The 24,061-nt window shown below is 43.1% G+C and overlaps 1 protein-coding gene across 1 annotated transcript; it reads left to right on the forward strand.

Annotated features, from left to right (window-relative positions):
- LOC139639945 (tensin-1-like) lies at window positions 1-23,637 on the forward strand. Its single transcript, XM_071514101.1, has 19 exons — window positions 1-63; window positions 693-2,487; window positions 4,314-4,394; window positions 5,251-5,429; window positions 5,984-6,128; window positions 11,272-11,346; window positions 12,243-12,269; window positions 12,664-12,745; window positions 13,385-13,977; window positions 14,598-14,684; window positions 15,061-15,189; window positions 15,992-16,087; window positions 16,236-16,313; window positions 16,972-17,043; window positions 17,835-17,864; window positions 18,373-18,541; window positions 19,756-19,824; window positions 19,934-19,963; window positions 20,259-23,637. Exons 1-19 carry the CDS (start codon window positions 1-3, stop codon window positions 20,386-20,388), a joined length of 3,930 nt encoding a protein of 1,309 aa, XP_071370202.1. The 3' UTR covers window positions 20,389-23,637.
- The last annotated feature ends 424 nt before the right edge of the window (window positions 23,638-24,061 follow it).

Below are 24,061 nucleotides of genomic sequence, written 5' to 3' on the forward strand. Positions count from 1 at the left end.
ATGAGTCAGCAACCAGCAATCAACATGAGGAAGACAAGCCGTCCCATCCCAGACCAGTTCTGGGTTGGCAAACTGGCACTGCACTTTCCTTTGGCTCAGAAAGACCAGCTGTTTCAGTGTGTTGGTCAGGACCCGCCCTGATTCACGTCAGGCCATGTGGGCCTGCACTGACGCAACGTGACAGGGGCTCGCAGCCCTGCAAATAGGCTATTAATAGAGCCGGGGGGGGCTGTGTTGTTGGTGACTGGACTACATGGTGAACCATGGGGTCAGAAGAGATGGGGGGGGGGGTGTCACTATGTTTGTGGTGTGAGTGGTTTGGTCCTGTGCATGAGTAAGACTTGATGGTTTGAGCCAATGAATCTAATGAAACCACTTCTCATTGTATGTGATTTAATATAGGACGGTTTAAATTAGACAAAAGTATATCAAGTTTTACTCATTATATATGACAAACTTTTTTGAATGTGATGATGATGTCTGCATTGAGTATACAGTGCATGCATTTTATGTAGGACGTAATAGAATAGAATAAAATAGAATAGAATAGAATAGAATGCATACTGAAGTATAGGACACACAAAAACAGTGCTTCTTTTCTATGTAGGACCAAAAAGTAAAATAATATCGCAGCTTTGTGTTGGCATTGTGTATGATTAAATGTCTGTCCCTTACTTTTTTCCATGTTGCAGTTCTATCTATGCTTGTACCTGCATGAAAACACAGGACTGGTTTTGATAAATGTCTTTACATGTTTCTTTACTCTCTCTCTTTCAGATGTTGTTCACACCCAAGGTCCACTTGACGGAAGTCTGTATGCCCGGGTCCGCAAGAAAGACTCCCTGGAGGGAGTGGTCACCATCAACGGCCTCCCAGTCCACGAAAACCCCTTGACCAACGCTGAGCACCCGTTGCAGCACCCTAACCACCCTCTCCAAACCTCTGACCAGACCCTTCCTGTCACAGGCCACGCCCCCCTCCCTGCCGTCGACCACACCCTGTCGGTGAGCAGCGACTCGGGGAACTCGACCGCATCCATCAAGACCGACCGCACCGATGAGCACAGCCAGTCCCTGCAGGGCGCCGTGAACCACAGCAACCCGACAGCGGGCCACCCGCCACTCAGCCCCCAGGAGAAGAGGGAGCTCGACCAGCTTCTGAGTGGCCTTGAGGCACCTAGTCACCAGCGGCAAGCCTACCTGGCCACATCCACCAGCCCAGGAGGAGGTGTCCGCCACCTGGTCCCGGCACAGGTGCACGTCAACGGGGGCCACACCCGGCTCATCGCGGCCCCCTCGACGGAGGAGCGCGAGACAGATATTCTCGACGACGAGCTGCCCAATAGCCAAGAGGGAAACAGTGTGGACAGCTTGGGTACGCTCTCTTCCCTCGAGGGCCAGGCTACACCGGCTGAGCTCTACTACCAATCAGAGACACCCGTCAGCGGGCAGAACGACGGGCCCTACCTTGAGAGAGGCGTTCTAGGCGAGAAGCTGACCGAGATGCCCGTGCACGGCGTACGAACTCCCACGGCGACGCAAGAGCGGACGGTGGACTCCGCTTCGCCACAGGGGGGATACAACAACTACCAGAACGGAGGAGGAATGTACCGCTCACAGTCCTTCGGGAACCAGCCAGCCAGCAGCCCCGAGACCAACCCTAAACTGATGCCCAGGGCGCCCGAGAGGAGCACCAGTAGCCGGGATGCGGTTCAAAGAGGTCTCAACGCCTGGCACCAGTACAGTCTCCCAGACGATCCCTTCGGTCCTCCTCTCCAGTCCACCCACAGCCTGCCCCACTTCCCCACCACGGCCTCGCAGCGGGATATTGAGCAGTCCATTGAGGCTCTCAACATGCTCATGCTGGACCTTGACCCGATCCACTCCCACATGTCCAAGTCCCACAGCGCCCCGCCTGGAGAGAACAACGATTCGTCCCAGGTGCCCTTCTCCCAGACCCTGGCTAGGCCCTCGTACCAAGCGGACTCTGCCATCCACGGCTACCACAACTCCGGGTCAATCAACAGCCCTAACGCCTTCAATCAGCCACTTCGGTCGGCTGGGAGAGTGTCAACATCGCCCGCCCAGAGCCCTGTTATGGAGTCCCCAATGTATGTTCCCCAGAGGCCCAACGCCGGTTACCAACCCCACAACACCACCAGCACCACCCCAACACACACTCCTGAGCCCTACCTCCATACACGCCCGGCCTCTGGCCAGGCCGCCCCTCACTACTCCACCGATCCCTCCCCTAATTTCAGCCAGCAGGCTCCCCAGAAGCCTCTGAACTCATACCCAGGTGGGGGGGTTTGTCACTCCCCGGACCTGCAGGGTTCATCTCCTTACCCGGGCTACAGTGCCTCCTCTTCCCCTCTCCCCGCACTTACCCCCCAGCCCAAGGATACATCCTCTTCCCCCGTGCCCAGAGAGCAAGATGCCGAGGAGGAGAACCTAAACCTGGAAGGCCTGGTGGCTCACCGCATCGCTGGTAAGGCTGTTATTGTACAGAAAGAACAAGAGTGAGTGACCAACTGATAGTGAATTTCCAATGAATCATACTGTATTCTATCAACAAGGACATTTATATTGTGACCTATGACTGACCTACGGTATGTCAATATGCTACAGATTTACTATTCACTGAGTGGGCAAAAACATTAGGGTGACCTGTTCGTTCCATGAAATAGGCTGAGCAGGCGAATTCAGGTGAAAATTGTGATCCATTATTGATTTCACTGATTAAATACACTTCAGTCATGAAGAAGAGATGGAGATGAAGGTGAAGAGATGGGAGATTTGAGTTGTCTTGGCAACTGAGACATGGGTTGTACACAATAGGGTACACCTAGGGTACACTGAATGCACGGTCAAACAGCACCTAGGTAATTATGCGTTTGGTCAGAAATGCTGCAGCTTATGGGCAGCAATCAAACATCAGCTACAGCTCATAGTTAATATGTTTAAGGTCAATTTAATCAACAAGGAGGTAGTGTATGCACATCCAAAATACTGACAAAGTGCTTGATACAACAGGCAAGACAGTGAAAAAGAAAAAAAAAGTTATCTGCACACTGGATTTATGTGCCTCTAGCAATTTATTCAGCAAAGTTTCAACCTCAACTAGGAGCATCAATCCAGTGTTTGAGCATCTATTTTCAATCTCAGACGTCAAACATAGCATGTGAGCAGCACGCTTTTCAGCAGTTTGTGTTATGAAATCATCACTGGGTGTCATGCCAGAGGAATGACCCATGATTGTACCATTAGCTGTGCAACTAAAATAAGGCAGAGTTGGTGAGAGTGGAGATGGGATGAGAATAAGAATAGCCCTCCGCTTTTGGAGGCATGCATTGTCTGCATTCATATCCACCTTGGTATGAAAACCAGTGGAATTCAAGCTCCCAGGCGCCTCCCAGTGGAAGAAGTTTGTCATTTCCTTTTTTTTTTTTGGGGTAGTGGTTGGCAGAGGTCACACAGATCATTGTTTTGCTACGTACTTATGTAGTTTGAAATATTATATGATTCTATAATTTACTGACCCAAAAGCAGACAGTATTTGAATTTGACAGCAGCATATCGTTCATTTTGATTAATTTGTTTTCAAATGTGCCAGGTCTGCTTTAGAATATTTCTGGAATAAATTAGAAGAATAAATTCTCTCATATAATAAACTCTCTCAATACACAAAATCATTGGACCTTGACTGGCCGAAAACCTGCCTGATTGGAAAGACTTAATCAGGATGTACTGTAAATTAAACTGTAAAAATGACCTAAAAAAGAAACTAGAAATCTAGCCCCTCAAACATATTCAAAGCTTGGCCATGTTTTCTCTAAACAGACATGATCAAATATCTTAATTGATGCAGAAGGATTTAAATTCCTATATTATTGGCCCTTTACATATAACCAACTCAAACTCACACAACCCTATATTGTGTAATAATGTGTTGCACATTGCAACTATACTAAAAACGTGTTGGCTCTTTTATATTGTCATGCTTCAATTTGGTTTGAAAGTCCAGCAAAAGGCACATTTCATAGAATATTGTTGTCATCTTGCACTGTGAAGGAGTTGTCATCTCATCTGACTGGTTTCTTTTCACTTTTATTTGACTCATTTCTGTTTTTTTCTTCTGTTTTCTGTTTCTGTTTCCTTTGCTGTCTATCCATCACTCTGCTGTATGGACTACCCCTCCCACCATTGCTTCTTCCTCTGCACCGCTCTCACCTTCCTCCTCCACCTTCTCCTCCTCCTCCTCCTCCTCCACCTCCTGCCCTCCATCTTCCACCCTGAACCCAACCCTGGGAACAGAGTACAACGCTCGTATTCGGGGCATCAGCGAAAGCATGACCGCGCAACAATCTGACCGCCATCGCTCCTATTCCTTCTCTGGTTTGTCCACTGTCCCTCGCTTTTAATTTCTACCTTTGTTTCATTGTTTTGCTTTCTTTCAACTTTATCTTTGCTTCTCAACCATCTCTCCAATCTTCTTACTCTCTCAGTTGACTCAGCTATTCACTTTTACTTTCTTCACGACTATCCACCAATTCCTCTTTCTCCTTTTCTTCTGCTCCCCCACTGCTTTTTTCTTTATTCCCGTCACTACAGTCTGGCTTCCTTACACCTTACCTTCTCTCTCTCTCTCTCTCTCTCTCTCTCTCTCTCTCTGTCTCCCTCTCTCTACCTCTGATTCTCTTGACTAAGGCACTAATGATTACATCGGGTGCGTTAGCTCAAAAGCATAGTTCAAAACACCATCAAAAGGGGAGAAAGAGCCTGCACACGTCACACATCTCAAAAAGGACATCAAGAAGCTGAGATCGTAAAAAAAAAAAGTTCTTTCAATTGGACATGCTGTGCTACTGAAACATTTGCTCAAACTTTCTCTGTCTTCACTTTTCATTTTTTGTACTCTTTGAGCACTTTTTGCAGGATGTCAAATTGAATTAACCTTTTTTCTATCTTGTCCATTTTTGAGGCTTGATGCCCTAACTAGCTGTCGTGGTGCAGGCTGCTTTTCCACTTTTGATGGTGTTTTGACAATTTCTCTATCTTCCCACAACATTCCTCTGACAACAACAAAAGTTCCCCCTGGCGTTGTGCAGGCGATTTCAGAAAATGCTATTCATAAAAACTACAAGTTTATACATGTTCTTCAGTTATTTTGCAGCACAATCTATAGTTACAGTTTACCAAATACAATGCTCAGTTGGGAATTCCACATGGAGGTTATTATGGGATGTTTCAGGGATGCGCTCCAGGGGAATGACCCCAGAAGTGACTCAGGAGACGGGCCGGCGTCGGACCACCAGCGAGGGCCAGTACCAGAGCAGCCACGAGGACGCTTCGGCCCACAACAGGTCGGCAGTGCACTCACCGGACTTCACCAACACCCTGGCCCTCAACCCAGGAGGAAGACCCAGAGAGGTACAGCTTTTGATTTGATGACGTGAAATGATGTGTGCATTCCAGACGTGCATTAAGCAAAAGTCATAAAACTCATCTGCAACATAAAGCACTGTGCATAGCAGTAGTAGGTATGAATCACCTTGCTGCACAAATTTACATATTAATGAGGGAAAACTGCTTTTTTTTTTTTAAAGCTGATATAACTCCTTAATGCTTTAAGATAGAGTTTGATGCGCAGATTTTTACAAATATTGCCAAGTGCAGCTTTAAGAAGCTCATTTTCCAATAGTACATTATTCAAATAGATCAGTGGTGAGAGTAACTTGTTTTGGTTATGTGAACTGTCTTTTATGTGAGCATGTCTGCATTTTTGTGTTTTCATGTCAAATTTATGTCCAAGTAGGATGTTTGATTTAATGTTGTGTTCCTGTTTGTTCTGATGTCATGTTTTCCCTTCCCTGTGTGTTTTCTCATGTTTTTCCTTATGTGTGTGTGTGTCCATGTTTGTGTCCCTGTGTACATGCGTGTGTCTCTGTGGGCGTGTCTGTCCCCCCCCCCCCCTCTTGCCACAGGGTCCCATGCACAGCTACCGGGAGGCGTTTGAGGACGATGAGGTGGACGGGCTCGCCGCCAGTCCCACCTTCGGCAGCGGTGGTGAGAATTACCCCCAGACCCCCGCCTTCCCCGTCTCGCCACAGACCCCTTACTTCAACATGTGTAAGTTCACCCTGCCTGCAGACAGAGGGCGCTCTCACACCTCTGAACACTGACAGTGGATTGGTACTGCACTGTGACCTGCATTACGCTCCAAAATGCCTTTTTAATTTTGACTTAGGTAGTGAAAATGGAGGGATAAGACAGTGAGTTAGGGAACATGCATAACATTGAAGTCTCACATTTATTGCTCTTTCTTTTTGTTTGTGGTGATATTTCAGTTTTTACTACATAACATAAATTACAAGAAAGTTGAGGTCTTTATTTCTTTTTTTCGCTTTTACTGGCCTGCACCCTAAATTAAAGCAAGGAAACTCTCTTTACTCACTTTTAGCTAGGCAGACATAACATGCATTATGAAAAAAATTAAAATAGAAATAAAAACATGTTCTTTGATTTCTTTCATTTTAATTTCAGTGGCCACAACTTGAAATGACATCAAATAATGAAAGAAAAACAAAATAATAAATACACTAGTTTTGCAGTTTATTCCCAGTTTAATTGTACAGTGTTTAACACAGAAACAAAGTGGTGAGATAAAACTAGGTGAGGTAAAACTAAAACATGCGTTAAAAACCACATCACTTCACAAAAAATGAGACAAACAAATAGAAAACAAGCAAAACCAGTACCTGCAGATAAGTAAACCGATAAATACCAAGTAAAAACAAAAGAGCTTTCAAAAGAGCTTGCCAAGGTAAACTATCTCAATTGCAAATAAAATGGAGTCTCTCCTCACAGTTACGAGCCTCCCACACCCACACTTTTGGTTCTACCTGCACCGGCTCAAAATCCTCCTCATTTATCTCCTCATTAGGCACCGTGCTTTTCACCCCTGCATCATGAGCCTCAACCCCCGCTGTGCCGTTACTGAACTGTGCATGTCCCTTACCGTTACTCTGCAACCCTCCCCTCTCCTGCAAGGCCCCGCATCGGAGCTCGGTCGCAGGACAGCGAGGCTTCCCCTCCTGCCCCCAGGCCTTGTACTCCAGCGGTTGCCGGTCCACCCACAGCCAGCGCCCGGCCAGGAAACGCAAACCGGTCCAGACGCGGTTTGTAGTCGGAGCTTTGCCCAGCTCCTTCCGCACCAGCAGCGTCTCTGTCTCTGACGCCAGGCTGGCCAGATCGCGGTGATGCTCCCTGCAGTGCTGCAAAGCCTCCTCCCAAGTCTTCCTCTCCCTCACCACAGTCACCCGGAAGCAGAAGAAAGGGAGTAAGTAGCTGTCGTAGGAATCGTGCCACATGGTTCCGCGGATCACGCCGTAGTCCTCCCGTGGCCAGTTATCGGGCTGCCCGTACGCCCAGAAGAAGCGGGACACGTTGCCCCCTCCGGACCACTTCCATGTCATGCTGTCCGGACTTTTGTACAGTCCTATCCACGAGTAATCGATCCATTCGACGAGCTGGCTAAGTCGCGCACTGTCGTGTTCAGAGCCGATGGGGGCCAGATCCGTGTGATGCAGTCGACAGTAGCTCTGAGCTTGGTGCCAGTTCGCCCTCTCCTGCACGTACACGTACTTGCCAAACGTCCCAGAACCACTCAGGAGGAGCAGGACGCGGATGAGGGTTTGATCCATCGCTGTCTTCTGCCTCATCTGAGGAGGCAAAGGAGTCTTCACCACATATATATACACTTGAGTTTGTGACGATTTCTGTTTGGTCTAGGCCCACTGGGTATTTGCATAGGGTGGCTCTTTTCTCTTTCTGATCCATCCATCCTTCTGAACCATCTCAGTGTTGTGGGGTCAACAAGACACACAGCTGCTGACTTTCAGTTCCAGCAGTTCTCAACGTTTTCAGGTTGCGACCCCCCCAAAAACAAAGCGATACCTAGTTACTTGCTCCCTTGTTGCAGGTGTAAATGCACAGAATAATGAACTACCTACATTATTTTATTTTCCCCTTTTGAGGCTTCTTTACCAGACTGATTATTGGAAGAAATCTTAAAATATGGATTATTTCAGAAGCAAACAGAATCAGATTCTATCCATCAACACCCCCCCACACACACACCACCACACACACATACACACACACAAAATGTGAAATGTGACCCCCCCCCTTGTGTGTCCAAACCCCCCCCCAGATTGAGAACAACTGTACCAGATCAGCCTGTGAGATAAGCACTAAAATGCATCATTCATTTAACTGTATTATCATCCGTATCGTTTATGGATTCTGATTCCTATTAGTGGTACCCTGGTTGTCTGTGTACATCTCAGTTTTATCTGTCCACATAAAGAGTCTTTATCGTTGGCACAGAGTCGGAAACACAGCGGTTCCCAAAGTGGGGTCCTGGAACCCTTGAGAGAGTTAAAGGGGATCCGCAGCAACATGAAAAATACTTTAATTTCACTAATACTTTTGAAATATGCACAATGACAGAATGCATGAATTTGGCTGTATTTTGTAAAACTGTACTGAGGACATGTGTACAGTTCTATACAAAATCCCCTCATATGGGGGTCAATAGGACAACATCATATGGTGGTCTGTAAGCTAACATGTATCTGTATGGGGTCCTTGGCATGTAAAAGTCTGGGAACCCCTGTGTTAAAACATGCTGTCAAGACTCAGGGACAAGCAGAGCCCACCTTCAAGAGGCATTGCAAAGTGTCTTGCTCACACAAATTCAAAATTTGAAAATATTCAAATGTGTTTTAAAATTTTGCATTTGCATGAGCAAGACACTTGGAAAAACATGAGTTTTACATGACTTGACAGGAAACAACAATACCTGAGCAGGTGTGTGCAAATGATGCTTGTGAATAACAAGGGGAAATAGTTTGTCACATACTTGTATTTTTTCCTCCAAAACAAATTTAGGAAGGGAAAATGTAAATAGGAGTGGAGGTGAACACATGGGATGTTAGACTGGGTACCTTTTTTCTCATTAGCTCCAAAATCATACAAGGGAATTAGATTTGTTCCTGTAATTTTTACAATTTCTATAATTTGTACATTAAGGAAACACCATATATACACAGCAGTTGTACATGCAGTAAACACAAAATAATGTAATTTTTAATTTTAATGTAATGTAATTTTAGATGTTTGAATTTTGAGCCTTGGAATGTAATGCAGCTACACATCACTGCTGTAACTTGAACACACAATTATTGTTATTTAGATCAATAATTCAATTAAGTAAATTCTTTAGTGGTCAGCTCCAAAATCAACTACATGAAAGTTATTCACTTGCTACAATCACTTATACACAATCTAACACAGAAACATGGACTATTTACTGTAGCTGAATATTAGTAGTGGTAACATTGGTGTCATTGTGGTTAACTTGCAATAACAATGTAAGGCATTGGTGGGATTTTAAACAGCCAAACAGCCCCCCTCCTCTCCTGCAGTCAGTCCTGAACTCACAGCTGTTGCAGTAACAATCTGTTCTGTGGCTCAAACCTTCATATTACCCCTATTACCCCTCCTATTACCCCTCTCCATGCCACCTTAAATGGGCACTTAGCCTGATTCCCTGTCATGCTATTTGGATTCTTTGGTAAGTGGAGGACGCATGGAACTGAAGAGTTCGTTTCCAAAATGCTAGATGTCCATTTTGAGTCATTACCTGAAGTTCATTTATCAGTATAAAATATAGAGGATCTAATCGGTAAAAAGTGTTTTGTAAAGCAAGGACTTAAAGGATAACACCGTTAAAACATATGTTTTTAACATGTTTTTTCCTATCACCATCTAAACCCAGCAATGTATTTGCCACAGCCTGAAGCTACTACTGTTTGTTCTGCTGCAGGTTTGCCTGACGTGGAAGTCATAGGCTCCCAAAAATATATTAAAAACAGCTCAGAGACATACTGCTGCCTTAATACATCATGTTGAACAGCACATGTATTGCAGTTTTTCCTAACATACCTTTACCGCACAGCTAATTATCAAGTTTAACAGGGATTGTATTCACTTTTTCCATTACTGCACACTGTTACTGACTTCTGGTGGCAGAAACAAAACAAAAGTTAAAACAGTAGTAGCCTCTGACTTTGGCAAATACATTAGTAGGTTTAGACTTTGGCAATAGGAAAAAACTAAAATTACACCGGTGTTATCCTTAAAGTTAGCTGCTATCATTTAAAAAGTACTATAGTTTGTCAGAGCAGATGTCATTTTGTCAAACGGTGGGCGTCTCATTTTGGAAAAAGCTCTTCGCTCTTCACACACAGCAAAACTAATACGACCCATCATCAACTTTAACCCAGTGTTGTTGACTCATCCAACCATAATCTAACCTGGACGCAGCCATTGTTTGGGTCGTAGCGTGCTGTAAATCTCCTTACATTCCCATGAATACATACATCTGTTTTTGCATGGATGGCCCCGGGCTACAGCTACAGCAGCATAACAGGGTTACGGTCCAATTCCATTTCAATTTTGCAAGTAAATCCCTTTTACACTTTATGGAAACAAACAAGAAAAAGAAAAATGTAGTAGAGTCAAATGATTTTGTTTTATTTCTAGATGAGGATATTCAGCAGCAGAAACATGAAAACCTGGGGAAAAAAACACTCTACCTTTACTCCTTGGGTCTTATGTTATAAATAATCAATAAGCAATTAAACATGATTATTCTAGGTACATTTGGTACATCTACTGTCTGGCTTGCACTTGTAAATCTCTCTGGATAAGAGCATCAGCTGAATGCCTAAAATGGCAATGGAAATAATACTTGAATATCTAATATCATGAGTGGTATGTCTTTTTAAAATTCAAAGATCAAAGATGTTCAAAGATGAAAATCACCAATCTAATGGTCTGTTCCGGGATTTAAATGAAACAGATTCTAAGCCCTGGATTCTTTATTTTTCCTCTCCTGTATCATTCATTATCTTTGGATGTAGCAGTGTTTCATACAGTATCATGTTGATGTTAATGTGAAGAACTGTGTTGCATGGTTATTCAGAATTCTTGCATGGTTTCTCATCTCCACTGTCACCATTAAGTGTCTGAGTCTGGTAGATTTCTGACATACAAATGACATTTTTATCTTCCTGTCCCTCTGTTTCTGTCTTTTTCTCTCTGTTTCTCATTCTATCTGTCTCTCTCTCTCCCTCTCTCTCTCTCTCTCTCTCTCTCTCTCTCCCTTTCTCTCTCTCTCTCTCTCTCTCTCTCTCTCTCTCTCTAGCTCGCTCTCCTCCGGGCTTGGCCAAGACTCCTCTTTCAGCACTGGGCCTGAAGCCACACCAACAGGGTGGAGCAGGTTAGTTTATACACACACACACACATACACACACACCATGTATACAGTTTATGTTATGGTATAGAGCTGAAACGTTGGGTTCGGGAAGTAAATTTCCTGTTTCCGGTTTCCCGTTTTTTTTAGTATTATTATTCCCAAGTTTCTTGTGAAGTACTACACTAGCTAAACTCGCTTTAACGAGTTCCGACCAATCGACGAAGTTACCATAGAAACAACAAATAACAACATCAGACATAATGTTGATGTTTTTTTGTAGAGATGAGGAGAAGACTGTGCACAGTGGCAACAATCGTTACAAATCAGTAATCACTATTATACTATTATATTATTTAGTATCACTGTATAAAATGAGGGAAAAGGAATCGATGACATCACTCACACTGCTGTATGGGATAAGCGTTTCATTCCCTCTTAACAAATGTTATGTACCCTTGCCTTGTTTTTTGTTTTTCATGTATATTTTTTTCTTAATCTATTGTTACAAGCTCATGATTCAAAACTTAAAACTGTTTTTAGCATGATTTTCTGTAATGTCTATGGAGAAAATGAATGGGAAATTTACCTCCAGAGCCCAAGCCACTTAAAACACATAGCTTCACTGCATGGTATCTCTGTAGCTCAATGGGTAGAGAATGGCATTAACAGTGTGTTGGTTAGGGGGTTCGACGCCCTCTACTCCTCATGCTCAGCACTGTATTCACTCATGGTACTTTCAGCATTAAAGCTTCCCACCAAATATTAATTGCTAAGTTTGATCTCGCCCTTTCGTAAGCATTCACACCCTCCAGTTCTTGCTTTGCGCTCAAGTGTGTCTTCCCTGTCTTCTCCTCTTCCACACATCCTATCTCCTCCTCCACTTTCTTCTTCTCTTGCTTTCTGTCTTTTTCTGCTGTCAGACTCTGATTCTAGTGATGGAGAACAAGGTAAGGGCATTTAAATGGCAATATGCAGCACCCCCCCCCCTCCCCACCAGAGCCACAGTGTTTGGCCCAATTAAGGATATTGCAATATTGTTTGTTTGTTTTTTTTGTTTGTTTGTTTTTTTTGTGTTTCACTGCAACCAACTGTACTCCCTTTCAATTCTGCATCCCACCTGAAGAGTGTCTAGCTTTCCACAGAATGTTTTTGTTGTTTTTGGGAATGACTTTCACTGACTTTCTGTCGCTCCAACTCTTTCTTTGGGTCCAACACCCTGTAATCGCATCCCATTTGGTTCTGGGCAAAAATGTTAACAGCCTAATGTCTCACTGAGCTGGCGCTGACTGTATGTGTGTATCTGTGTGTGTGTGTGTGTGTTTTCTCCTTCATTTCCCTCAGATACCCGTGGTTTTGGGGACTCAAGAACACAGCCATTCAACGCTCCCCTCTCCTCCAGTAGCCCCATCCACAGTCCTGATGGGTGAGTAGCACCAGACCTCCAAAGAAAATCAGTAGTTTGTTGTGCTACGAAGCTCAGTTAGTAGAGCCTTTAACGTAAGGAAATGTATCCTCTATAGTGCCACTCAGTCTTTTGAGCCCTTTTTTTGAAAGAATGTGTCCTTTAACATCATAATTTTCACTACAATTAAAAGTAAAATTGGATAAAAACATGCGGCAGGAGAAAGCAAGTTATATAACATGACATGCAGTCAGAGAATGACAAAAGGGTAAAAATGCAATAGTAATTGGCCAGGCACTGATGTGTATAGCAAGTGTATTGATATGTGGATTCATTGTTAAAGAGCAATTGCACATCGGGGAGAATTGAATTTCATTTATGGCAATGTTGGAAAAGCATAATTAAAAGTTTGTGTCCCTCTATCCCAGAGTGCTTTAGTGTTGAACATTCAAACAAATAGCTTCCTGAGTAATTTGTTGACCAGCATAAGTAATAGTAATGTACTCATTTTAATGATCTGAATTTATTGCTGAAAATTCAAAAAACAAGTCTTCCCACAATCTGCACTTCCTCATCCAGCTGCAAATGTATGATGCAAAGAGCATAAACAGATTGAGATGAAACAAACCCTTCAGTCTGATGTTTCTCATGTGTCTGCAGGAGGAGGATCGGTTCCTCAGACAGCGCCCAGCACAGCCCCGCCCCCCCCTACCCCCACAGACCCCCGTCCCCCGAGGGTTCCCAGGTCAACATCATGGGGGTGCACACCGTCCCCGGCAGTCCCAACACCCTGCACCGCACGGTGGCCACCAACACGCCGCCGAGCCCCGCCCTCCAGCGCCGCCTGGCCAGCCAAACCAGCCCGGCCCTGGCCAGACACCCTCCCCCCACCAACGTCCCCTCCAGCCCTCTGATCGGCCGAAACCCCAAAACGGCGGGCGCAGCCGTGCCTCCCAGCCCTCTGATGGGGCGCCGCCCGATGGCGAGCGGGCACAGCACGCCCGACGACCTGGGGCCCGCGTCTCGTCAGGGGAGCGCCCAGCCGCCCGCCACGCCCACCTTCCCCGTCTCCCCGCAGCTACCAGAGAAGAGGCACTTCACGCCCGGGGGAGACCCGGAGAGGCCCAACGGGGGGGTCGCGTACGGGACGATGGACAGCAAGAACCCCACGCCGACTCCGGCCGGCGGTGGCAGCCCTCCGAGCGTGACTGGCACACACACACTGCCAGACCTCTCCAAGTTCTCCATATATGGTGAGAGCCAGAAAGAGACAAAGGGAATGGGGGGAGACAGAGACTGAAAGATTGATTTCAAGTTAAAAGTGTGTGTTCATCTGCGTCAACAGAGCTGAGAGATATTTTTAGCTCATATAACGTCTGTGTCCTCGACAGTGGAGGGAAAAAGTACTTAAATCCTTTACTTAAGTAAAAGTAGCTATTCCATAATGGAAAAATACTTCAATAAAAGTAAAAGTATTTGCAGTAAAATGTACTTAAGTATCAAACATACTCATTTAAATGTTAAATTAGTGTTAACTTATTGAAGCATTAACCTGTCAGAAGTATTTTAATGTTGTCGGTCTAACTGCTTCATATACTGTTGGGGAGTTTAAACTCTAACAATGCAACATATTGTGTGAGCTATGTTTTGCGTGTAAAACCTTATTCTGCAAAGTAACTAGTAACTGCAGCCGTTACATAAATGTAGTGGAGTAAAAAGTACAATATTTCCCTCTGAAATGTAGTGGAGGAAAAGTAGAAAGTCTCACAAAATGGAAATACTCCTACTTACTTGTCCTTGAGTACTTGAGTAAATGTACTTAGTTACTGGCCTTCAACAGTAATCATATTCCTTGTCTCTTCCCTCCATACAGATGGCTATCCAGACATTAAAATGAATGTCAAGTTTGTCCAGGACACCTCCAAGTACTGGTACAAGCCGGACATCTCCAGAGAGCAAGGTGAGAGCAGCAGCCCCCCCCCCTCCCTATGAATTTATTGATCTCAAAGTTAGAGTGTAAAATAACAACAGCACAGCCATTTGCCAGCTGATTCTGTATTCTCCCGCTGTCTTTTCTCTTCATCGTCTTTGCCTTCGTGTTTATCCCATTTTCTCCTCTTTTCCATTTTGCCCTTACTCTCATCGATCAATGTTGCATCTCTTCTTGTTTGTTTTTTCTTGCTTTTGCTTTCTTCTTCCGTCTCCGTTAAATTCCCCTGCAATGTTTCTACTCCTCCTCCTCTTGCTCCTTCTCCTCCTCCTCCTACTCCTTCGTCTTCTTCTTCCCCTCCTGCTGCTTCACCTCCTTGTCCTCCTCTTTCTCCTCCTCCTTCCAGCCATCAACCTGTTGAAGGACAGGGAGCCCGGGGCGTTTGTCATAAGGGACAGCCATTCCTTCCGTGGGGCCTACGGTCTGGCTATGAAGGTGGCCTGCCCTCCACCCACCGTCCAGCAGAACAAGAAAGGTAAAAATATTGAAATAAAAACTGACACACATGTTTGCTGGCGTGAAAGTAAAAGCCATTATGGGTTGTAATTTTCAAGTTTCAAGAATCATTTCAACATGTTTCTGCTTACAGCATAGCTATGTTTTTGTGGATAGAATTATCTGTGTATTCAAAATTACCATTTCTTTTAGGGGAGTCTAAAAGAAAGCTATCAATTGAAGGGGGTAAACATATTTACTGTTTAACTGCTAATTCTTTGTGCAAATGTGAAAATTTAACATGACAGCATAACATGATGGGAGTATTTTTCTACAATGGATTTACAGCATTTTGGAATGAAAGCCCCAAACTATTTGAGGTGTGCTCGCTTCACCCTGCTGGACACTTAAAATAGTTTAAAAAGTGGACACTATTATTATTATCCCTGCTTATTTGTTGGTTTTGTACGTTCATCACATGACATCTCAGACACCGCTGATCAGATTTTACAGAAACTTGAGGAAATTCTGCATCTCAACACTGTGTTCTGGCATTTTCTAAATTACACAGACTGGCCCAAGGGGGGCGCTAGAATTAAAAGAACACAAACAAGGTGACATATTTGTTACTGATTGACCCAGAGGGGGACTGCATCTTTCAGGGGGGGTTTACTGTTGAAGATGAAGATGATGATGATTATGATTATTATTTGTATTATTATTGTTATTAGTTGTAGTAGTTGTAGTAGAATTAGTATGATATATGACGCCTAAGATCAGGTGAATATTTGTGATCAAAATAGTTTCAGGCTACTCATGACACTGTTGCTTCCTTCTGCTAGTTGGTGACATCACTAACGAGCTGGTGAGGCACTTCCTGATTGAGACGAGTCCCAAGGGTGTGCGTCTGAAGGGCTGCCCCAACGAACCCTACTTTGGTCAGTTTACAGCGCCGGCTTTGTTCTGCCACAACAACAAGCTTTTCGTTTGATATCAAAGTAATCCAATTTAACAGCGGTATAACTGGTGTGTGTGTGTGTGTGTGTGTGTGTGTGTGTGTGTGTGTGTGTGTGTGTGTGTGTGCAGGTTGTCTGTCTGCCCTGGTGTACCAACACTCCATGACTCCACTGGCTCTGCCCTGTAAGCTGATGATCCCCACCAAAGGTCAGCGTTACCCTCCTCTTCATTCCTTTATCCTCTTTTCAGTCAAATCTCCCTGTTCACCGCTCACTGACACAATCCCTATTTTATAACTGAGGGCTTTCACTTTTTGAAGCACGTAATGCACATGCACATCATACGCTGTGTTACGCCACTGGAACCCAAAACACATTTTTAGGCCAATATTTACAAACCAGGTGGTCACAAGCAAACTATAGTGGCCTATGCACACAGTTAGATGAGTCATTCCCCCCAGGATTGTAGTTTTACTGTGATTATTATTATTATTACACTTGACGTGTTTTTCTAGAAATTGCAGGGCAATTTGTGCCATATTTACTGTTTATGTACAATAAAAGTTTGATGTTTGGTGTTTCATGTGGAGTGTCAGAGCAAAATGATGTTTCCATGGTATAATTGCTGATAATGCTGTTTTCAGACTTGTGGCAATTACAATTCTGATATTTTTTTAAAGGATATAAGTTGTTTATAGGTGAATTTTGTCTTTATAAAAACAAATCTTCTAACTGCAATTGAAATTCTATAGTGGCACTGATATTTGAGTATCAACATTGGACTATCCAAATAAAGTGTTACCTGTTTTCCATCCTGGTTGGACAGTAAAGTGCTAACCGATTATATTCTATTCTGTCACTCACAGACCCAAATGAGGAGGCCCTGGAACTGGCCACACCCACTGATCCAGTTGTTGAACTTCTGAAGCAAGGAGCAGGTGAGGATGAGGAACTGCAATTCCATATCCAGCATCCATAATGTTTTTTTTCCAGGGAATTGACTTCCCCAGCAGTGTGATGTCAAATCACATCAAACAGTTTCACAACACGGTGAAAATCAAACAAATTCATGGATTCTCAGAGCGGATCCAATTCATGTTTTTGATCAAGCATTTACAATCGGACTTAAATCAGTTGTGCATCTCGTCCCACATCTTTAATTTTAACCTTCATTCAACCAGAGATTCATGATAATCATTATTTTTATAGAATCTCTTTTTCAGGTGAATTTATTTGGGGTCCGCATTTGTCAGGTTTCTCTGAGTAGCGGAGCTGAATTTGAATCAGTGACCAAGTCTTTGCTTTACAATGAAGTAAAAGTCAAACAAGATTCAATCTCAGCATTCATAGACTGCCCAGATTTACTAAAAAACAAAATTAAGAAATTCTTACTCTAATATGCTTATTACCTGCTCTGATCCAGAGTGGCATCAGTTGATTTAAGGTGCAGGTTGTCAGTGGTGTCAATCCAAAATAGTTCAATCAGCTACAGTCATTGTCGTTGCATTTATCCTGCATTGGTCCCACTAAATACAGTTCTTCCCTACATGTCAGTATAGTTGAACCACAAAGCATATTTAATACAAAACTCCAAAAACTGCAATTAACTATCTATGAAAACAGCAGTATAAGTAAATGTAATTTTACAAATATATATATGGAGGTTTCTGGTACTTATTGAAACCTGTTCCCAGTGTATCTGCTCACACACTGTCACCTTACATTGCAGTAGGTCAGAAGGTTCCTGAGGAAGCCCATGGTAAATACTGGTTTGCACTGTTCTGCTGCATCTTGTCTGACATTTCTTAAAGCCTTTACTTTGACAGAATGTGAATGTTTTGATGCCTGCTCTAACAGAAACAATGCTTTCCAATTTTTTGGTTTTTTTTATGAGTTGCATTTACGCCTCCTTTTTTCCACTTGCAGCTCAAAGCCATTTAGATTTTGTCTTGAAGGAAAAACAGCTTCAAGTGTTCTGTGCTCTTTAGGAAAACAAATGCATGTGTATTGAGAGTGATGTATTCACTTATCCAGGCCTTTTATAATGTATTCTTGAAGTATTACCAACTGTTTAACTTCATTTCCACACTGTATTTTGCACGCCAGCTACAGTGTAGCGCATGGGAACATCATAACTGTACAACATCATTGTAGGCTTGTGAAACCCTCCTCACTGCAACTCCCCTCACCACATGTTGAACTGCATGCACATCACCTCTGATCCAACAGCTGGCTTCTAACATTGACTCTCTCTTATTTCCTTCTAGCGTGCAATGTTCTGTACATCAACTCTGTGGACATGGAGTCTCTCACGGGGCCTCAGGCCATCGCCAAGGCCATCAGCCAGACGTTGGGAACCAACCCTCTGCCTGCTGCAACCACCGTCCACTTCAAGGTGTCCACACAGGGCATCACCCTCACTGACAGTCAGAGGAAGTGAGTAGACACATGCTGTAATGTCCAAGACTGACAATAGTCTAGAGAGAACCAGTACCTGGCTGTGACCAAGACCTGCAAGATCTGACCAAACCTCTAAGATCACGCCATGAATGTAAATGGAGACACAGGCATTAGAGACACATAGCGCAGGTGTAACTCTGGTGTAATGTCTTTCATTTAGGTGTAATGTAACATTCACATGGCTTAGAGTGTAAATGATGCGTGCGCTACACCTGCACTACACTAGATTTATTTTGTACACATTCATGCATTTACATGTTAGAGGATGTCTGTATCACCTGCCTTGATAAACAGCCAAACCCCAGGATAAATAACAGAATTTTCAAATACACGCAAGAGTGGTTCACCAAGCTTGCCAAGATGCTAAAAAAAAGTTTTGATGTCCTAGTGTGTAATTTATCCTTATTTACAAATTTAGATATCAGCCAATTGTAATGCTATGGAATGCATTGTGTGGTGAACAGATCCCTCAAGTGGACAAAAGTGGGTACTGCAAAGTGAATGCTCTGAATCAAAAGATAGGGCATTCACTGCAAAGACAAATAATATTTTTAAGCATCTGAGAATCAAAATCTATCAATGCAATTGCCTTTGACTGTTTCAAAATACCCTGCAGTTACAGTTGAGATAGCCTGTTATGTCATATTGGCAAAAAAAACAAAACAAACAATAGCCTGACAAACACATTAAGCTGTTTTCATAGGCATAAAACAAAAATGGTTCTACTGTATATGCTTTCATATTGCTTTCACTTGCTTAGGTGAACATTGTGATCAAAGTAGGGCATCAGAAAATTGTCTTGGCAAGCTGAGTGAACCATTCCCAAAGCCAGGAGTTATTTTTCCAGGACAGGCACGCAGACGTCACAAGGTAGATTATTATCAAGTGTTGATATCCTCTAACGTGTAAACACATGAACATACTGTATTTCAGCTGCAGTGCAGATTTCCAAGGTAGGTGTTGCAGGTACTGTACTGGTTCTCTAGGATTTTGGCAGGATTTGACCACCATACGCCTGCAAACACTCTCTCTCTCACAGCACTCTCTCGCTCTTTCTCTCCCCCCATGGTTTGTACACACACACAGATGTACACATATTTACCCATAAACAAACAAACGCATGCATTTGCATACACACACTCACTCACTTTGTTGATAGCTTGTGTGATCTCTGATTTCTCTCACCACAGGATTTTCTTCAGGCGGCATTATCCCATCAACACGGTAACCTACTGTGATATTGATCCCCAGGATAGAAAGTAAGTCTGAATTAAAGGACTGTTTCATGTGCAAAAAGTCTAAACTTAAAGAAAATTAACTGCAGATTTGCTTTCATTTAAATACATTTCTTGCCTTTTCTCTCCATAGATGGGGCAAAGAAGGAGGCGGCTCAGTGAAGTAAGTTTAGAAATTGGAATTGTACAGATAGATGGGGATAAAATATAGGTTCTTTATTTATCCCACATGGAAATTCCTCCAATACAAGAAAGATAATGCACAAATCCACATATTGACATGCTATGGTGCAAGGCCACATCTTGATTGCCTTTGTCCATTTAGTATTTTGCCCCAGTTTCTCATACTGACATATTGCACATAATAACATAATGGCATATTGACATACAGAACCATTATGATGCCAGTATAACCCATGATGCATACTAAACCAGGTTCTTTTTCTCAATCCCACCAGGCTTTTTGGATTTGTTGCACGGAAACAAGGAAGCACAACAGACAATGTCAGCCACCTGTTCGCTGAGCTGGACCCAGATCAGCCCGCCTCAGCCATCGTCAGCTTTGTCCTCAAAATGATGAAGCGATGAAACTCCAACGTCTGAATGGCAGCGGCCATTTTGATATTTCCCCTCTTCATTGGTGTCTTTTTCGCCAGGACTCGATGATGTCCTCTTTTTTTTTCATTTCTGTTCCCTGTTGGTTGTAGTTTGTTTCTGTTTCCCTTCTCCTTTTTTTTCATTCTGCGTTGCTGGTTTGTCTTGACTTTGGTCTTTTTTCGAAGAAGTCTCAGTTTGAAGGATTTGGTGTGGATCCAGACTGGTGCCAGAGGACGTGAAGTGTGGAGTTGTGAACGTGACAAACTTGGAGGCTGTTGAAAGGAGAAAATTTATTCACAGGGTAACCTGTACAAGAGGAAAACGCTAGCTAAAGACTAAAGGAATAAAGCGAAGTTCAGTGGGGGAACAAGTAAGGACTCATATATGTTTCAGGGTTTTTTTGGATTGATTTACCAAAGGTAGTTGCAAAACAAGTGCAAGAATGAGGTAGTCTCTTAAGCCATTATTTTTTCTCTCTTTTCAAAAGATGAAATGTTGAACAAAAAAAAAAAGAAAAGAAATATGGTTTCTTCTTGAACTTGTGTCTTCAGGAAAAAAAAGTTGGCCTTGATGGCTTTTAGCAAAACAGTGTCTGAAGACCTTATGCATGTTAGCTTGATCTTTAAGCTTGGTTCTTCTACCTTCCACAAAAGTCATTTGTGAAATCCTTAGAGTGGTCATTTCCGGGCCTGTTGTGTGTTGGAAAGGGCTCTGCAGTGAAACAACGACTGATCTAAACTCCAGACCAGACTCATCAAACGCCACACTAAGGTCACCGCACTACGGTCAATGCAGCCACACTTGCATCACCTCGGCCTCCGGTCCAAGCCTGATCGCTCACACCCCAAACTCGCTAATTGTTTCTGGATCGAAGGTGGATTATGCTCACCTGCAATCCGAGAGGGCTCCTGATTCGGGTTTTTGCCGTGGCAGACAGAGAGGGACGTCCTGTCCACAAGATGGCGCCATTTAGTCAGGCTTGGACCCTGCCCCCAGCGTCACATAGACTCGCCCGTCACCAACTGCTTGCAGTAGTGGATCTGTTCATAGACGCTGCCACTGAAACACACTGGAAAACGCCAGGGACTGGCCCCATGACCTGGACCTATGCACTGTTCTGCATGTTGTAGTCCCAAATGCACCCCCTCCCTCATAGCTACGTTCAACATCACCCAAAACATTCTATGCTGTGTGCTAAAATGACTTAAACCTTTAGACAAGTACACTGAGGTTGTATGACTTGTCAAAGACTGCATGAAATAGACAACATTTTTGTACTCTTCTCAGAGTCCTAAAAAGAAGTAGACAACCCATTGTTGAAGTAGTCACATGGTGGTGAGATGCAATATTTTTACTGTTTTTGTTGTCCATTTGAGCCAGGGTTACCTTTCACTGTATCAAGGACAGTCTAGTCTTTGTTTTTGGTTCCACAGTGAATTTACCATGTCGTCAAAATTTACATTTAGATACCTTTAGGGCAAAAGGAAAAAAAAAACAAGGAGTTTCCACACTGTGCGCAAATGCCTGCTTGTTGAACACATGCTCAACCATTCACAATAAGCTAAGGAAATTGATATTGATATAAATGTACATAGATATACTACTTTGAAAGGTGACATAGCGAAAAAGTATTTATTTTTGTTGCTTTGGTCCCTCATGATTACTCATATATACATATATTGTACAGTCTAGATAAAGAAGATTACCTAATGGGTTGAGAAAAAAATATATACTTATTTTGGCTAATGATTTCAAAGTCTGACGATTTTGAAATGTGTTTGAATATATGGTGTACATTACTTTGTACATGTATATGTTTGTTTTGGCTCGTCATGTTTATCATTTTGCGTTCTCTGAGAAAGAGGTAGGGCATGAATGAGATAGGAGCCAAGAGTTTGTACAGGGAAAAAATTGCATGGACAGAAGCATCTGAGTGGGTTTCAGCGAGGCAAATGAATACGTCGGTAGCTCTGAACGTTTAACTGAACACGGTGTAGACATGCAGATTCATAAGGGAAGCACGGAAAAGTGTTTGGAAGCCGACCTCAAATGCAATATGAAAACAGCTGTATGCACCCATAACAGTTACGATTATGATTTGCCAAAGATTCAAACACTTAACGTCTATGCTGACTAGCTGCATGTTGCTTTTTTATGTTCATAAGAAACATTCATATTGAGCGACACAACTACTCAGTTATCAGCCATTGTTGTGTTTCACGGTTGGTTTTTATCATTTAAACTGCTCACCTCTCTCAGCTCTTGCAACTGTTAAGTGTAACTTAGATGAACTCTAGTCTTTGAAGTAACTCTGCTTGCACTGGAGCGGTAAAAGCTCTTCCAGCGAGGGCACTAAGGTCAAAGGTCAAACGTGTAACACAAGGGCCCTATAGCACTATACAGTTGGACACTCAGCTGAAAAGGTGGAGTTTTATTGTTTTGTGTCCCATCTCCATAACCTGTTCAAGAGGGAACAGGCCTAAACCTGCTGTGCCCCCCAATTCGAAAGTGTGTAAACAAAGCACTTATAGTCACAACACCAAAAGAGAGAGTGACATAAATTTCATATGGGTGTCAGTGTTCAAGGCAAATAAAGTCTCATCATTACGCTAAAGCTCTACGGCTTCAGCTCTGTCGAAGCTAAATCTCAGACTGCCAAAGGTGTCTTCTCCGGCCCTCTCGAAAGTCACCGTTTTGTTTTTTTTGTTTTTTTTTCCAGTGATTTATTTATTCTTATTATTTATTCTTTTCTGACATGTTTTTAAAAATTCTTCTGTTTTGTTGTCGCATTATCACACTATCACAGTTGTCAGTGTTAACAAATGGAGGAATGTATGGTGACGCTTTATTGAAGGCAAAGAGGTGCAGTGCAGCGAGTCGTGCCGGCCTTATACCTCCGATTTGACAGTTTTACTGACAAGCTATCCATAGCTTTATACCATTTGTAGTCATTGGGGAAAACAATGCAACATTAAATAAAAGTTAAATCTAAAGATCTTACATCATAGGAAGAACTCTTGCATTGTACCTGTTGGTTTTGAGTAAAGAGTCACCTAGTTGTTTTAGTGAAAAAGAAGTGATTTCTGTGACCCCTATGTACAGATGGGACTTGTTGTATGAATGTGCTACTATGGATGTACAAAAGGGTCTCAGGTTTGTTTGCGCTTATCATTTACATTATATTGTCATGGCTTACCTGTTCCTAAGGAGAAAAAAAAACATTAAAGCAATACAAATCAGTTACAGTAAATCATACGGTTGTACCTTCGGTTTTTGTGTTTCATGATGAGTGGATGTATATGAATGAACTCATGATCAGATGACAAAAAGCTTATTTTATAGATTAGAATCAATTGTTTTTAGATCTAAAATAAGTCGATTTTTATTTTCAAAGGCTCCTTGCTCCAGGGTTTTTATTTTCCAATGTTGTGGGAGTCAACCAGGAACCCAGTAACCCTAACCCTAATCCTTCCTCACTATTTTGAGATTGCTTTTCTGTCAGGTGCCCTGAATATGCAACACCTTGGAGTCGGCCATTTACCAAGGTCTGCTGGTCAGTATTGAGATGAAGAGTTGCTGAGCAGCAGCCTGGTCCAACACAGACTCAGGAAGTTTCATGAACATGTTTGTCACATGAAAAGGTTAGCTAAAGGTTAAGTTTAGT

Source organism: Centroberyx affinis, unplaced genomic scaffold (assembly GCF_046629955.1).
Source record: "Centroberyx affinis isolate AG114_WGS23_722 - 3 ecotype Tasmania unplaced genomic scaffold, CSIRO-AGI_Caff_v1 ptg007965l_1, whole genome shotgun sequence".
In the NCBI taxonomy this organism is placed as follows: domain Eukaryota; kingdom Metazoa; phylum Chordata; class Actinopteri; order Beryciformes; family Berycidae; genus Centroberyx; species Centroberyx affinis.

Excerpts from the sequence above, each read along its gene's own strand:
- LOC139639945 (XM_071514101.1), top strand. The coding sequence starts at position 1 with ATGAGTCAGCAACCAGCAATCAACATGAGGAAGACAAGCCGTCCCATC. Across the intron at positions 12,746-13,384 it reads CCCATCCACAGTCCTGATGG|GAGGAGGATCGGTTCCTCAG; the intron begins GTGAGTAGCACC and ends ATGTGTCTGCAG. Across the intron at positions 17,044-17,834 it reads ACTTCTGAAGCAAGGAGCAG|TAGGTCAGAAGGTTCCTGAG; the intron begins GTGAGGATGAGG and ends CTTACATTGCAG.